At 40.6% G+C, this 16,894-nt stretch overlaps 1 protein-coding gene across 2 annotated transcripts in view; it reads right to left on the reverse strand.

Moving 5' to 3' along the window:
- Positions 1–11,757, reverse strand: part of clybl (citrate lyase beta like) — a 40,860-nt gene extending 29,103 nt beyond the window's left edge. For both annotated transcript variants that reach the window (XM_049727583.1, XM_049727582.1), the window contains exon 1: positions 11,684–11,757. In XM_049727583.1, the coding sequence (XP_049583540.1) occupies positions 11,684–11,727 (44 nt within the window). In that variant the 5' untranslated portion in view covers positions 11,728–11,757. The remainder of the gene's footprint in view (positions 1–11,683) is intronic.
- Positions 11,758–16,894: the final 5,137 nt, after the last annotated feature.

Here is a 16,894-nt window from a genome sequence, read left to right on the forward strand (position 1 = left end):
AGCCCCTCCTGGCACCCCACATAAAAAGATTCCAAGCTGAAAGCCTCTACATTTTTGTGGTACGCTGTTAAAATTAACCCTTAGCTACCTAACTTCCATCACTGGCCCAAATTAATCAGAGAATTTGCTCCAATGGAACATTTTCGACACTGGAACCCGCATAAATTAAGGCTTCAGCAGGCCAAAATCTACCACAATGAATAAATCAAAAACAGATTCCCCCTCAACAAAAGTAACACAAATCGGAAGCAGGATTTGTCAGGTTTGTCCGAGCTCCGTGCGTCACTCCTGTTGTGCATGTCTACAGGCACCGCATGGGGTGGGGGGGAACCTGTGTACCTGTTTTCACCACAACAAAGCCAGAGACTCAAGCAGCGGTAGCAAGGTCTGCTTCATTTGAAATTCCTCACATATCCCACCGGATAACTGAATCCAACGTGTGCAAGTGAATATTTGAAAAGTAAAACAAAAGGGGGGGAATAAATAAATCAAGAAAAAAAGAACAACCAAAAAACAATATCAGGTAATAACTCCATGCGTGAAATCGAGCTTAAGACCAAATCTCAGTTAAAACAAAATCGGAAAATAATACTCAAATAACAATTAAACTGTTCTGTTTGAATACAACACATTTGAAAAGGGCAAAATGTGTCATGGTGGGTTTGATAGTGACTTGGGAAATGGAAGAGTTTGATAATCATTTTTTGCCTATTTTTACGTAAAGAATCATAAGTTTTTGACATTCAGAAAATTACTATGAGAGTAAGTTTACAAAAATACATTGTAATTGCCATCTGGAAACCTTTACCACTGAACACATTTTAAATAACTAACATTCTCAACTGTTTACAAGTTGAATAATGTGTGTTTTGATCATCAAAAGACAAAAAACTTTACAACACAAAGTAGGCTCCTACAGGAGACTGCTCTCATGTTAGTATTTGAAACCTTCAGGAACAAAAAACACAAAGTGGAAAGTGTCAGCAAGCAGGATCCATCACTCTATTAAGGGAGTGGAATGGGCAGGAGTGGCAATGAATCAAGCGCCCCTCTTCCTTCCTACTGGGTGGACCATGGAAACACATGATCTCATTTTCAACTTGACACCAACATATCTCAGGGTCAAACAAAAACTAAGCATACCTCAATAAACTAAGACTACAGAAATCCACATCTTCAAGAGGGGTATCATCATGGTTCTTTGTCAAAGACATAACATTTGAGCAACGTTGAGGTATTGATATGTTGTTATTGTTTTCACTATTCCGAGTGTTACTTTATTATGATTGCATTAACGTTTGAGCAACGTTGAATTATTTATTCTATGCGCCTTATAATCCGGTGTGCCTTATATAGAAAAGTTTTAAAATGGACCATTCATTGAAGGTGCGCCTTATAATCCGGTGCGCTTTATAATCCGGTGCGCCTTATAGTGCGGAAAATACGTAACCACCCATATTTGATTAAGATGTTTTTCATGTGATACTCATTGTGGGGAAAAAAACTATAATGAAATAAACCACAAGCTGCACAGAGCAGAAATAGAAAAAGAGCCCGATTGAAATCTGGTCAGATCATTGTCATTAGTATTAAAATATTAGTCTGTGATTAAGGATTGTTTTTGTTAAAGTACAAGAAAGTCAAAAAAATAATTAAAGTTGACGACAACGTTTATTGCAAGCAGTGTTCAAAAAACAAATCAGGAAGGCACTGCTGACGCAAAAACTCCAGAGCCCGAGGGGTGGGGGGGTGGGGAGTGCATTAGATAGTGTAAAGCAGGCGTTAGGCTCAGGAAGTCATCAAGAAGATTCCATTTGAAGTCAGTAATAGATTTCCTGACCAAGGGTGTATTATGGGTGTTAGTATAGTGCAGCTGGAAATGTCTGCTGATTGACACGGGCCACATTTGACGTGGACATGCCGCCGACTGTTTGGATTGGAACACGACAATGTTTTCAAAAATGATCTGAGGAAAATTGCAGTAGGCACGAAAATATCTGGAAATGTAGCCTTTTTTAGACTTTGGCTGTTTTTAGGTACTGTAGTCTATCTGAGATTGTCGTCAACAGTGGAAGAGTGAAAGTTGGGGAAGAACAAGGGCTGGACAACAAGGGCACGAAAATAATAAGATAAGAAAATAAGATTAGAAGAAGAAGATTCAACGTGATTATTTTTGATTAATATTGAAATCACTATTATTTAAAACAATGATTTATTGTAAATACCAAACCTCAGCTATTCACAACTTATTTTTCACAGATTCTGAAGAATATTTCCTTTTGCGTATTGGTATATTACTAGTCTGTATGTGTTCCTATAGCATTTGTGTGTGAATGTTCATTATTTGAAAGAACACCCAGAAGCCGATGCTAATTTACCGTTAGCATGTCAATGGGATTTTACATTAATTGGCTTCAGCATTAGCACTGGTGATGTTTTTATGTTTAGAGATGCAAGTAACATTAATTGTTTTGAAAGAGTACATTTGAAAATTAATGGATGAAACATTAAATACATTTTTTAAGAACTTCTAAATTTTTATGTTTTACCTATTACGGAAAAAAATGTTTTTGGGTAATCATCAATTATGTGTAAATTTGGGCATTTGTGGCCTAAAGCTGAAATTTGGTGGTGGTCTATAGATTTGATAAGCACTGTGTATTATAGCAAAAACTTTCTCTGCAGAAAGCCTGATGAGTGGGACTCTCCTGTGACAGCTCTCCAGTGTTTACAGTTTCATCTTATTATGCTGATTTATTCTTCCTGCCCAATAACACGATTTTTAAGCAGTGAATATTTTACATCTGCTTCATTTAAGGCCATTCCTTATGCCTATTGATATTCCCCTCAATGAACTCGGGGGCTTCTTGCCTTCATTGAAATGACCACAGCATTAATGAACACTGCCTGCCTTTAGGCTCTGGCACTTTAAACCAAACGTTTGATTTCTCCTTCCCCTTTTCAGGCCACACAGAGCATCATTTAGCTGTGAATTCATTTTTATGTTTGGATCAACCCTGCTGAGGTGTGACGCCAAAAGTGTATAATTATAGAAACGTTACACACGAAAAAGGTAAGCTTTAGTCTTACGGGTATTTTGGCCCAGACACTGAAATCCGAGTGAGGCGTCAGTGGAGGACAATAAGAGAATACATCTGCTGGCTTATGAAAGGGCAAATGTGGAGGACTTGTGCAGTTGTGAGCATGTGTGTGTATCTGGTCTCATCAAAAGGATGAGACACGCACCCACAGCCACAGCTCAAACATCAGCAGCCCTTAACAAGGTGTGTCTAATGCTCCTATTTAATGTTTGGGGGTTCAGTGGCGCGTGGCCTGAGGTTTTTTTTCTTTTTTGGGAGGGGTGAGCTGAGAACCCCGACAGCTGTGGCCCGAACTGCAGACAAAAGCCGAAAGGAAGTACCGCATCATCGAAGATTTGAGAAAAAAGCTATGGTGATTTGTTTGTGGTCAGTTGTTTATGCTGGTGACTGATTCGGAGGTTAGCGTGCTTTTCATGGTGTGTAATGGTTATTTGAAAGCCGAGCTTTGGCAAAACAAAAAATACGGTCATGAAGAAGCGATAATGTGTGGAACGTTGAAAATACAAAGCACAAAAGACGCACGTGGGCCGGTTGACTGGTAGCGCATATCAGTCCTAACAGGCTTGTCGGGGTGTAATCTATCACTCTCAGAATGGTCGCGTCACAATTTTAATCACGACTGCCATCCAAATGTCGGGTAGGCCATTGGCGACAGCCAACGCGGTGGTTGCAGAGTTCGAAATTGTGAAGTAAAAAAAATGATTGCATGTCTATGAGTTTTGGACTGTTATATTTATTAAGAAGAATATGTCTTTACTTAATTCAGCTACTTTTAATTCCTAATCAATATTACAGTTTGTTTATGCCCCTCCACCATACTAATAGTTGAATCCGTTCATTTTCGTACCACGAAATTGGGATCAACGGTTGCTCGATCTTGGTATAGGACGAATATGCAAAAAGTTTAAACGTTACGTTTTCGCAATATCCAAAGACAGTAAATCCATATTTGTTGCTCAAGATTATAATACCGTCAGAACCTGATACCCCTCAAGTTCTAACCATTCTAATGAGCCTAAACCTAGAACTCAAATCCCCTCAAACTGACCAAACAAGCCAGTGTCAACACATCCTCCAGAAGACTGAACTTGGTTTTAAAAATATCAACCTGTTCAGTACGAGAGCATCAAACAGACAGCTGCTGATTTGTTATCCTGTCAATGCGTGTGGCGTTTTCTGGTGTGTGTGTGTATATTTTTACAGCTTCACTTGTGTATTTATTGTTCCATTTTGTCCACAGCTGCAAGTGAAACAGCTGGGTAATTCCATTGCTAGTGATGCAGCCCTTTGGGTAGCACCATTCTTAACTAACTGGCACCTCTAGAGGAATATCAAAGTATTACAACATGGATCAGTTCTCGCTTGATCAGGCTGAAGTTATAAAGGCGTAAAAGTGAAAATATTTATATTTTGGTCGAATCTTACAATTACAATGGGCTTTTTGTCCCTTTTAAGGTTTCGAATTGGCTAGTATCACTGTGGTTATCAAAATTGGGATGATACAAAGTTTCATGTTGCATCCAATGTAGTTGTTTAAAAAGTTTTGAAAAGATAAATCTAAAGATCACTAAAACCAATTATTCATCATCAATTACTACACTTACTACATTACTACTGTACTATATGTGCATTCAAATCTTGTTTTGGAAGATGAAATTGGTCCGTTGCAGTACTAATGGACCAATAATCTGTCTGGGGAAAAAAGAAAAAAAAATATTGTCAAAAACTAGCTGATTAATTAATGAAATAAATAAGTAGCACAATCAAATATCCGTCCATCTATTATCTGAACCGCTTATGTACGTATTAATTGACAAAATTTCATTTAATGGTCGGAAAAGAAATAAAATGGTTTATTTGGGTATAAAGCTGTTTAATTTGCGTGCAAAGGGCCCTTTTGAATTATGTTTGTTTCAATAAAAAGAAACATAGTACACCAAGACGAGGAAAGCTGATTACTGTAACATAGCCAATTCTGTATTTCTACAAATGATAAGAGTCTGTGTATGATGAGAAATTTCAGGCCATCATTAATGCGAGTGGCTGTGTCCTTGGAGGGCATTAGCACGGGCATTATCTTGTTGTGCCAGACAGTTCCGTAGTAAACACCCTGGCAGAGGGCCTCGTCCTCGTAGTAAACTGATGTGACTGCACGATTGCGACAGAGTTGTGTAGCCGTCTTGGCACGGAGATATGGGTCATGCCAGGCTGTCCTCTCGCTCACCCCGGCAGTCGAGCCCAAACCCTGATGAGATTAGCTTGGCCAGCCAGGAGGCTCAGCAAAAAAACACCACTGATTACACGAACGCTACTGTCGGAACTCCTCGCACTTCGGCTCGGATTCTCTTGGCTGTGCCTTCGGTTTGAATGGATCTAAACTAAGTACACTCAATGGGCATAGGAAGGTAACGTCTCAATGATTGTACAAAAAGGACAAACCAAAGGATAATCTAGGTTGCATGAGATTTTTGGGAGCGGGTCAGGGAAGTCCACCCCATGGACCAGTCAGAGGTAAATTGCAGCTAAAAATGGGATTAGGCAATTCTAAATGCTAGGGTAATCACTCAGCCCTGGCCAGGAGAGAACCCCCCCTTTAAGGCGAGTATTTTGTATAGCTGAGAGCTTTGATTATTACTGCATCGTCTTAAAACCGCATCCGATGAGTAAGGACAAGCGCTTGGTCCTTCCCCCGCGTTTACTGGGTGAGTCTGCCTCCTGGGTTCCTGTAAATAAGTGACGTAGCGGTGCTTAATGATGCCCAGACGAGACTCAGCGGGGTTTGGAGATGAGAGCGAAACAGTCAACAGTACGAGTTTGTCACATAATCTTCAAGTGCTGCATGATGAACATAAATATACGGATTTACAGAGCCCTCTGGTGAAGAAAAAGTATTCCCTCATTCGGGGCTCGACTGAAGTGAAGATTCTCAACGTGATCTTCATTGACGTACACTACTAGTGTGTGGTAGTGACAGTTGTTTCCAGTATTAAAAGGCCCACCATAAAGCCCAACTAGAGGAAACAGGATAAGCGCTTGAGCCAAGGCAGTAAAAAGCTCTCTGGGAAACTTGAAAGCCACACAAATTAAGTCTGCGTCTACCATCTGGAAACAATAAACAAACAAAAACTCGGCAGCCAAACAAACATCGTGGAAGCGAGAGAGCGATGCGGAGATGGAAGAGTATACAAATGAGTGACAAAGAAGAGGACAGTGGAAAGAGATGTGCATCATTAGTGGACACTGATGGGGAGAGATGTACAGGCATGGCTTTGTTGACGATAAAAAAAAGACTGGTGCTAAGAGGATGACCCTGCTGTTTTGAACGTGTGTGATGGAGGTGCAACATGTTTCTAATGAAGTATAGCGCTCGCAGGACGCCGTCTGTCTCAGACTCGTGCCAATGATGTGCGACACAGTACCAAACTGTTTGTAGCCAATTTGTTGGATTTATAAACTTGTTTTGGTTCGCTCATTTGGAAATCAGAATACAATTATAAATTTAGGTTGTTGTTTTTTTAATCACATATGATGGACAGTCCAAGGGAAACATGGGCCATGACTATTCCACTTAAGTGCCATAGGAGTTGTTTGTTACTGCCATCTGTGTTGTTTGAACGCTAGCGCAAAAAGCTACGCTAATAATAAAGTCATCAATCCCTCTATTTGACATCTCAATCACTAGAATGAAGGGTAGAATCCCCCACCCCTGCCCCCTGGGTTATTTCCCCCCCGAAATTTAGGATACCATGCTTGGTACCAGTACTTGGGGCAACAGTACATACAAATGTGCAGTAGTTATTATTAGTTCGGGAAAATTTAATGGACAATAACCATGACATGAAGACTACTGTCCATATTGACCCTAATGGGCCATACTAAGAAGGGCATCTACAAGACCTCAGCATCTCTGCTATCGGTGCATACACTGGAAACTTGAAACAAACAAAGGTGGAAAGGCTCAGAGAACCATGTCCAACCTCCCCCCCTGCTGTGCCTGCTTAACAAACACCCCTCTATAAAAAAGTAAAACCCATTACACATTATGGTGTTGCGTATCAGACAGGAAATGCTGCTAAATTACACCTCATCGTTCTCAAACTGACTGATCGTCACCATGGCAATGAGCCAACTTCAGAGGGGTGAGAACACCAAAAACACCACCCACAATACCCGGCAACAGAAGGGGGGAGGAAGGGTTAACTGCCCCCAAAAAAGAAACAAAATTATGGGCCTATTTAATTGTTTGGAAAATAAAAGTCAGTCTTACGGCAAACCTGGAAGTAATATCCTGGTGCACATATACCCGTAACAAACTGCTAGCAAATTAATACGACATGGGATACAGAACTATAACGTATACATATTCTTAAGGAAGCCATTAGGAATGATTACTCATACTTAGAGCAACTCGGCTATCAGAACTTTTATATTTAATGGCAGCACACCATAAATACATTGAAATGTAAAACCTCTTGATTGCCGTTGATGTTGTACGTGTGTCAGAAAAGTTCTAAATCTAAACTACAAGTTTTCTCCTGTGAGGTAACCTTGTTGATGTATAAGACATTCTCTGCCATGGCTTCATGCACTCCTAAAATGATTCTTTCAGGATCCTTGGCTACACCTTCATAATGGGTTCTCTTGATGAGCTACTTGAGCTTGGTCTGTTCTCGTGTTCCTCATTCTCAGGTCAAAGCTGGAATCTTTGCAGGCTCAAAACAGCACTTTTTCTTCGCCCGGGAAAGCCAGTCAAAAACAATGCTCTTGTAGTAACAGATTCAACTTCTTCCGCTTGTTAGTACAACCACCAGCAGCGCAACAATCTCCCAAGGCGTGCAAGACATTTTTCAATGCACTTAGGGCGAATGATCGCTTCAAAACAAGGGTGTAGAAAAACGTTCAAAAACACTGCTCCGTGAAAGTGCAAACTCATTGTAACCAATGGGAGCATTTGGCCTGAAGTCTCTTAACGGAAGTTCCTTCCAAATTTGTTGCTTCATAACAGACCTCGGGAATAAAATCGATAGATTTCCCCTATCATCTTTTTGAATTTGAAGTACCCAGATTACTGAATCGTACGAGTCGGACTATTACTGAGTCGTATGAGTAGAGTGTACTGTGGCCCCAGTGTTTTGTTGTTATACGTAATAATATTGCTTTTTTTTATCCTTATCTAGAACAGGAAAAAAATTGTCTTGTTTTAAAAAACTTGATAGAAGTTCAGCTGTATGTAATTCCATCTACTAAAACTTAAGATGAAAATTCCAACAGACGTTTTACTTCACATCTGTAAAGAGCAAAAACACACGTTCTCAGCTTGCTATCTTTAAAAACAAAGAAAATTCCATGCCTCTCCATTAAATACTAAGTTCCCAAATGTATATGACCTATTAGCCAAGAACAAAATTCTTTTGTTGCATTGTTCACACATTCCTCCCTGATTCTGTTTATACAGATGTGCACTCCGAGGGTCCGAAAAGTCTCTCTCTCTACTTTTTTTTTTCTTTTTTTCCAACCCGTCGGCGGCTGAAGATGTGCTTTTGATCAAAGGCTTCTGTGCTGGAGCTGAGACACTTGCTTGGGTTGTTTTCTTGCCTCCGGGGGATACAGGCTAACAGATCCATCTGTTGGCCGCATGGATCCACCTTTCGTCGGGACAAGTGTAGTGTGGGGCCTCTTCCCTCTCACTGCCCACCCACCCCTTGGCTCTATCCAGCACGTTTACTCAGCTGGCCCCCCACACCAGTTGCCAGAGTTTGTTTTTGCATAGCAACATGTGTTAACTTAATGCTCTGTAACACATTTCAAAGGCAAGCTTAGCTGCGTCAACAGCAGGTAATAGAGCCATTTATTGATGCATTGCCTTGAAAATGGAGGCGTTAAAAAAAAAAAGGCTTGGTGGGTGAGCCATCCATGATAGTCAATAAAAAAGGGTAACTTGCATGCTGCCTGACATGTTGCAGTACAACTTGGAACGAGACTAAAGGCAGTGAAAAATCTCTAAAAGTCAAGAAATGTATCGATACATTCCAAAATAAAGATTAAGCAAAGGATGAAGTGGCTGAAGAAGTTGCTTAAACATTCCCACTGGTTGTTTTCCCACCTGATTGGATTATGGCCACACACCCACAAACACACTTCGAGCTCTCGGCTTCCAGCGCCAATCAATGAGGAAATGAGGTGTCAACACACGGGTGTTTATTCAAACACTCATTTATTTTTTTACCGGAAGCCAAAGCCGGCTCGAGCTCAGACGACACCAGATGAGTGAGGGGATTTTCATCGAGGATTTCCCCCTCTGCTATACAAATAAATCTCGCGCAAATATATGTGATTCTAGTGTTAAAAGTATTCAAGGATATACGGTTATACTCGGGAAGTCCAAGGGCTTCCTCTTACATGTCAACGTTTTAGAGTAGGAAGAAGAGGAAAAAGAAAAACTATATAATGGTATTTACTGTGACATATGCCAACTCGAAAGTTAAACCGGAAGACAATTTTTGTGAGCTGCGTGATTTCATATTTTTGTGATGTTTGACAAGTGACACTGTGTAAAGATGTACACTGTTACATTAGGTCTTCCGAATGTTATTGTGAAATTAAATAATATTAGGTTACCAAACCCTGAATTCATCATTGTGAGAAATTACAGTAGTATTGTACATGAACAATAAAAAAATATATTATTATATTATATATTATTATGAAAATAATTATATTGATCTATTGATCTATTGCCCGGCCATAATCACTGTATCCCAATATTGATTACAAAATACTGTAATATTTTATCACCTGTGACTCTGCGACACCCACTTATAGGTAGCATCAAAATACAGTTCCGTACAGTAGTGGTCACTTTAAAAACGGCTGTGGTGATTGGAAAACGTCCCATCCTGATCAATGCAATCAAAAGTATTCCAGCAAGCGCGGGCACCGCTTCACGTCACTTAATTGAAAACGTTATAGGGATGCATTACGCATGAGCTTTTTATAAGCATCGCTATAAAGCCCTAGCAGGCCCCTAGAGGGGAAACTGCCCATTAACTTATAAGGTCCAGGCCTTGGCTCTCTTAATTGACAAGCTCCAGGCTACTTTCATCACTTGTCGACTTCATAGCGGCAGCCAACGCTTTTCCTCCCAGGATGCCGTTGCATCTTTGACGCGAGGGTGTTGGTGACAAAGAGCAGTCTGCCGCCAGTGTCGAGGCAAAGCGAGGGCGGCTTTGGGCTGTTCATAAAACAAAACAACAAGCACGCACATTCCTCTTCGGGTCTCGGTCGTCTGAGCATTTACTCTCGTAGACGCCGATTCCCCCAAGTCACAACGGATCCAATTAGAAAGATGTGACCCTTTGTTGAGGCTGTAAACTGTACCTATTACATTTATTACCTCCGCCAAGTGTTAAAAGCAAAGGCGAGAGACATTTTGTTGGGTTTTTAGTAAGAAGGATTATGCAAAAGCCACACGAGCCATTGAAATTTGGTGAGAACCCGAATAACAGTGCGGCTACACAAAAAGTGATTTGCGAAATGATTTCGATTGTTGATCATTTGCAATTCAAATGAAATGGAAAGCACTACTTGGACAAAGGTGCATAACGTAAATGTAAAGCATGCAACACTGAGGACATAAAAATATGGAGAGCTAATGCTAATCACTAATGTGAAATACAGAGTCAGGAGGCACCCTGAACTGGTTGCCAGCCAATCGCAGGGCACACAAACAACCATTCACACTCACACCTACAGGCAATTTGGAGTGCTCAATCAGCTTATCATGGATGTTTTTGGGTTGTAGGAGGAAACTAGAGTACCCTGAGGAACGCCACGCAAGGGAGAACATGCAAACTCCACACAAGAAGGCCGGAGCCAGAATCGAACCCTGCACCCCTAAACTGTGAGGCAACGCAGTGCCCCATCGTGCCGCCCATTTTTAAATATACTATCACATATAATTGTACATTTATGCATGCATGACAGCAAACAGTAGGTCTTGCATTTTTGAACAATCTTAAAAACATTATGAACTGCATGGTTATTTCATTTTGTTTAAAGTTTTCCAAAGGGATTTCCTGTGCAAATGTATGTAAGATTAAAAGGAAGTGCATTCCACAATGTGGAGGCAATGGACTGCAAAGCCTTATAATTTCACGTGAGGTACATTTTAAACTTAACGAGGTTACTTTTGAGGACCATAGCCTGACTGACATCTGATGCAAATGGTAAATTGGTTATTTCATATAACAGTGATTATAGGTATAATAAAAGCAAAAGCCAAATCATCACATATGAGACAGATGATTTGGCTTTTGCTTATCTGTCTCACATATGAGACAGATAAGCAAATAGTTTGCATCAACTGTCAATTGGCACAGAATGCACCTTTCTGGTATTTTATACAACAGGGTAAGTAAACAAATGAAGCAATCCAAGCTCTGATGCACTCCTAGGTGCTAAACAGCTGATCGGCTACAAAACATGCAAAATATGCCCCACAGTTGGTTGAACAAGGTCACAGGGGCACATTCTGCAAGCGGTTATGAATGCAAAAGCATCTTAAAGCAGAAAATCTGACTTACTGTTGCAAAAGTCGTTTGACAGTCCTTCTGACGGGCGCCGCCATTTTTCCTCATGCGAATGGAAGACCTCGATTGGCTAAGTAAGTGAATTCCTGACCTCTGATTGGTCGAGGCGGCAAAAGGGGCTGGTACTGACGGGGACCAGCTCATTGGACCTGGCCTCTATGGGAGGTTCTGCCGGGCGTATGACCAATTTTGGAGCTTGAAGTGTGTGTATGTTATATTAATTATTTTTAAAACAAACAAACAAAGAAACAACTGAATCCCTCTTTTAGATCAAACCGATTTTACAAACCAATTATTAAATAAAAATAAATAGTCAAATAAATATGTCAGATTGTTTATTTAGCATTTTTCTTTATTTATTTGATTAGTTACTTAATTTATTTTCCTTCACCTTCCAGCTTTTTTTTTAATTAAAATATATTATTTTTCTCTTTTATGGGTTTAGTACAGTATGACTAAGTCTGCAAAATAGGATGATGCTAAACCCATGCATGTCCACTTATTTGAAAATAAGCAATATTTTAAAATATTTTAAAACTTATACACTGAGTATTTTTGTTGTTGTTTTCTGATTTGTTTTCTTTGTCCCTCCCTTGGCCCGTTTTTCCTAAAAAAATTTTTTAAAGGTACTGCTCTTGAGTGGTTGAGTAATTAAATTCTACCAGCCACTGAATAATATCGGGACTATGGTATAATCACTGAACATTATTTCCCATTAGGAAATTATTTGCAAATTACAGCTTGGAAGTCAACCAGCATCATGAAACAGAGTTTGGGGGTTTCACGATAACACACTTGTCTGACCTAATGATCGCCTTTATGATTAAGCAGATGGCTTGTTTGTCGCTTTGCTCAGAATCTCTGGTGCATTCAAGACCTCTTTGCGTCACTGCTGTTTGTGTTTACACTGGCTGGCTCAGCGGGATGGGAAGGCACGGAGACAGAATGAAGCTTGTGACCTCGAGAGAGAACGGGGAGACGTGTGACCTCCCACGAGTCCCACCTCACAGCGGTGGTGAATTATGAGCCCTGCCATCAGCCCGGGTCTGAGCGCGGCGCACAAAATGACACGCAATATCTGTCGTGATTAAGTCAGCAGGGAGTTTGCTCCAAATGTCAACATTGGCCCAACAGCCATTGGTTGATTTTAAAAGTGAACATTCTGCCACGTGTATGAAATACAGTAACTCGCCAATTAAACAATTGCGTAGAAAGCATTTGCACTGCTGCTTCTTTCTTAGTCCTTCACAGGTCAGAAATCCATCCAAGAAATAATTCTGTGCATTTACCGTCTTTTTGGTGACAGTTAATCCGAGAGAAGGTGTGTTCACGTTTAAACTGTTTAAGGTTTTACAATGGTGAAAGGTATATTAAACTGGCTTGAACGTTGTCACTAATAGGTCTAAACGTAAAAATTATCTCAAATTTTGCCACTAAAATAATTTGAAGTGATGTATGACAAACTTGTCCAACCACTTTTTGAGCTTGCTTCCTTTTTTTTTTTTTTTTTTATCTCAGCCAGTCTACGTCACCGGAGGCAGACAGGCAAGCTTTCTAATTCACATTGGTTCCTGGCTTGGTTTGTCACATTCTGTTGTCACCTTGTGTCTGAAATGGTGATTCATTGCCACCAAAATTCACCACCGACCATGTTTGCTGATGCCGTGAGCTTCCAAAAAGCCTCTCGGGAAGCATTGTTTGCGTATGTTGACTTCTGAAAGCAAATAGACGTGACAGAAATGACACTTTGGTTGCAGAGAAGCTGTTCATTTTTTTGCTTTTTAAGTCAGCAATGGAAAGTCTAATAGTTTTAAAAGGTTTTCAGAGATTCAAGTGGGCCTATGTTGAGATATCCACATACATACGTTTTGTTGGTCCCTGTAATTTTGACATTATAAGCGATGTCTGTATAACGATTTCTAATGGCCAAACTGTGATCGCTCCCTCAAGTGACTCCCATCAAGGCATGAAGGGAGAAGAAGGGGAGTGGCCGTGGGCGTCTCTGAAGGCATTAGTTATTTAATTATTCCTCCAAAATGAATGGATAATATAGAAAATTGTAACTTTTTTTCATTTTCCTGATCACAAAAGACCTAAACTGAGGTTGTTAGTGAGAAATGGACCACCATAGCTTTTGTGTGTAGTTTACAATTAGAAAAATAGCTTTTTGTCGTATTCATACAATAAAACAAGGTGATTTTCATGAACATACAATTTTCCTGCCAAACAAAAAGGGGGCTCATACTATCCGTTGACATGGGACTGAACAGCAATGCTTTGATAAAATTCCATTTTTATGCTCCTAGGAAACAGCTTTATTCCTTCCACCCCTCGCCGTTTTCTTCTTTTTCTTCCGCTGATCAAACACAAATGTCGTGTGCTAATCCAGTGTTGATAGAATTTGGCACACTTTCTTTGGATCACAGCAAGATGCTCAACTTCCATTCTGCTCTCCCTCAAGAAACCTCCTGAGCCCAAGAAAGCAGCCGACACTGGGTCGCGCCACGGCAACTTGGAGGGCGGGGGTGGAGGTTTTCTCTTGTGTTGTCCAAAAAAAACCAAAAAAAAAAAAAAAAAGGGAAGAAAGTCTTCTTCTTAGCCTTTGCTACCTGCACACACCCCCACAGGAGAGCAGTATGGAAGCAGATTGAAGACCTTTGTTTTTAAATGATGCATTCACCTAATGACCCCCTGTAAAGGCAGTAAAATATAAAACAATAATGTCAAAGGGAAGCGTCATTTCTTTGTTTTTTGACAGTTCTCAGAAGTCTGCCTTCATTAAAAGACGTGCCAAAGCTGTAGTTGACGATTAAAAAAAAAGGAATATGAAAGGATAATTCACGGATGGCGAATCGCCACCTCACCCTGGCATTTATGATCATAAAAAAAGCTTTTAGTTTTCCAATTTAAATTCCTCATTATACCGTGACTTTTTCCAAATGCGTTTTCATTGAAAAATAAATAAAAAACAGAAAGAGTATAATTGATTAGATTTACATTCTTCTGATTTAAATGTGCTTTTTAGCCAGTTAGTTAAAAAGGAGCTCCTGAGGCACATTATTAGCATCATCTAAAACAAAGCAATATATCAAACCTATTTTTTCCCCTCCTACCCCAATGATGAAATAATTGGCTTTCAATTCACTCCTTTGAAAGAAACTTCTGTGAGGGCCCTAAAAAGAAAAACGGTGCGATAGACTTCACAGACCGAGAGTGTAAGATGGACATCAATGATGGCTGTATTAACCCATGGCTAAATCCCATCACACAAATGTCAGTGTATCCGTTATGAAACCGTGACATTTAGATCCAAGGTCTCCATTGTGGTTCTTTTTAAGCAGGCGAGATGGTGTTTGTCCATTCTGCTTTGCATCCGTCACACAACTCAAAGGTTCAACACCAGAGTGCAATGCATTTTACTGTGAACTACATGGAGTAGTTTATTTACGTCAGAAATAAACACTTTTTTCATCTCAATATTATGTAAAGCCAGTAGTTCCATGTGGAATACAATGAAAATATTTTAGTATATTTCAATCCAATCCTAGTGCTAAAATCTAATTAATAATTTAGTCGATTTCCACACCAACTCAGACTACGACTGTTCTAAGTTTTTTTGCATGAACGGATGAAGCTTGGTGGGATAAAAGTTGAGATGTCTTTCAAGACAACCAGAATAGTATTCATTCATTCATTCACTTCAGGCAGTAGGCGGGGTACACCCTGAACTAGTCACCGGCCAACCACAGGGCACATTGACGAACAACGATTCACACTCACGGACTATTTGAAGTGGTTGATTGACCTCCCATGTTTTTTAAATGAGTGGAAATTGGCGTACCTGGCGAAAACCCAAACAGGCACGGGGAGAACATGCAAACTCCACTCAGGAAGGCCGGAGATTGCGATCACGTCAATGCCCTGAGAATTTGTTGTCCATCCATATTGCACTGAACTGTTTTGTTTGCTTTTCTGAGCTTGTCAGCGCATTTTTTCTTATTTGCTCTTAGTGGTGGAATCACTAACACACACACACACACACGCACGCAAATTGTAAATTTAAATTTCTTTAGCATAATGGCACAGATGAAGATGGTTTGAAGTTTTATTTGATATTTGAGCCAAACTTCTAATTATTGTGGTTGAGCTTCAGATGAAAATACTTAAAATGACTTTACATTATTTGGTGTCTATACTATTTGATAGTTTTTGCCAATTTTGTTCAATGTAAACTAACACATTTAAAAAAAAAACACTTAAATAGAGGACTAAACCAGAATTATTCACTTCAACCTTCAGTTTAAATTCAGCCGAGTAGCCATTCCCATACACACTCCAAACACCACACACACAGCAGCTGTAGTACATCCTTTCTGATCATGGCTATTAGCGCAACGTAGCGAAACAACCCCAATGTGACGCGACCCGACCGCTCGCCAGTCTCGTGTGATGAGGACGTCTACATTTAAGGATGGGACAGTATGTCACAGCGGCCTCATGTAACTAGTGCAACACCTATGAGCCACTTGGCCCAGCGTCACGAGATGTTTAATTATTGCCTCCTTACATTAGCTTGACTTATCTCGACCGCAGCCTCGGGCGCCGGTTTAGGGTGGGGGGGGAACAAGAGGCAGTGGACAAGCGAAGGGGGCACGAAATGGTTGGGTGAGGAATAACAGCGCTCCATCACTAGATCTCGTTCTCCTTCCCGAACACGAAACTAGAAATGATATCATGACGCTTTTTCACGCTCTTCGGCCGAGTGATGTTTTACCGACTCATTTGCTATGATACCTTGTTACGGATCCAGCTGTGAACCAGTGACGTGTCATGGGCTGGAAATTCGCCTCCTGCTGGGCCTGGCCAATGACCTGGAAGGCAATAGGGGATGCCAGCGCCTGCAGCATGTGCTGCACTGACAAAGCAGCAGGGCACCGTCAAAAAGCCTCTCGTACAAACTTAGGAGATCACTCTGCTTTTAACAGACGAGTAAGCAGCACTCTTGACTTATACTTTCCCATATAAGGTTTACTGATCGCCTTCACGAGTCGGCGATGCCGCTCGATGCCAGGCGTAACCGCATGCGCCGGAGGGGGAGTAGGTGGAAGATCTGGGGTACAAGGATAAAGATGACAAGTGGCAGGGTCACTGCGCAGGTTAAGCAACGATTCAGTTGAGTGTAAAGCAAGTCCAATGCACTTGGAA

The sequence above is a fragment of the Syngnathus scovelli genome, chromosome 8, assembly GCF_024217435.2.
Source record: "Syngnathus scovelli strain Florida chromosome 8, RoL_Ssco_1.2, whole genome shotgun sequence".
Taxonomy (NCBI): domain Eukaryota; kingdom Metazoa; phylum Chordata; class Actinopteri; order Syngnathiformes; family Syngnathidae; genus Syngnathus; species Syngnathus scovelli.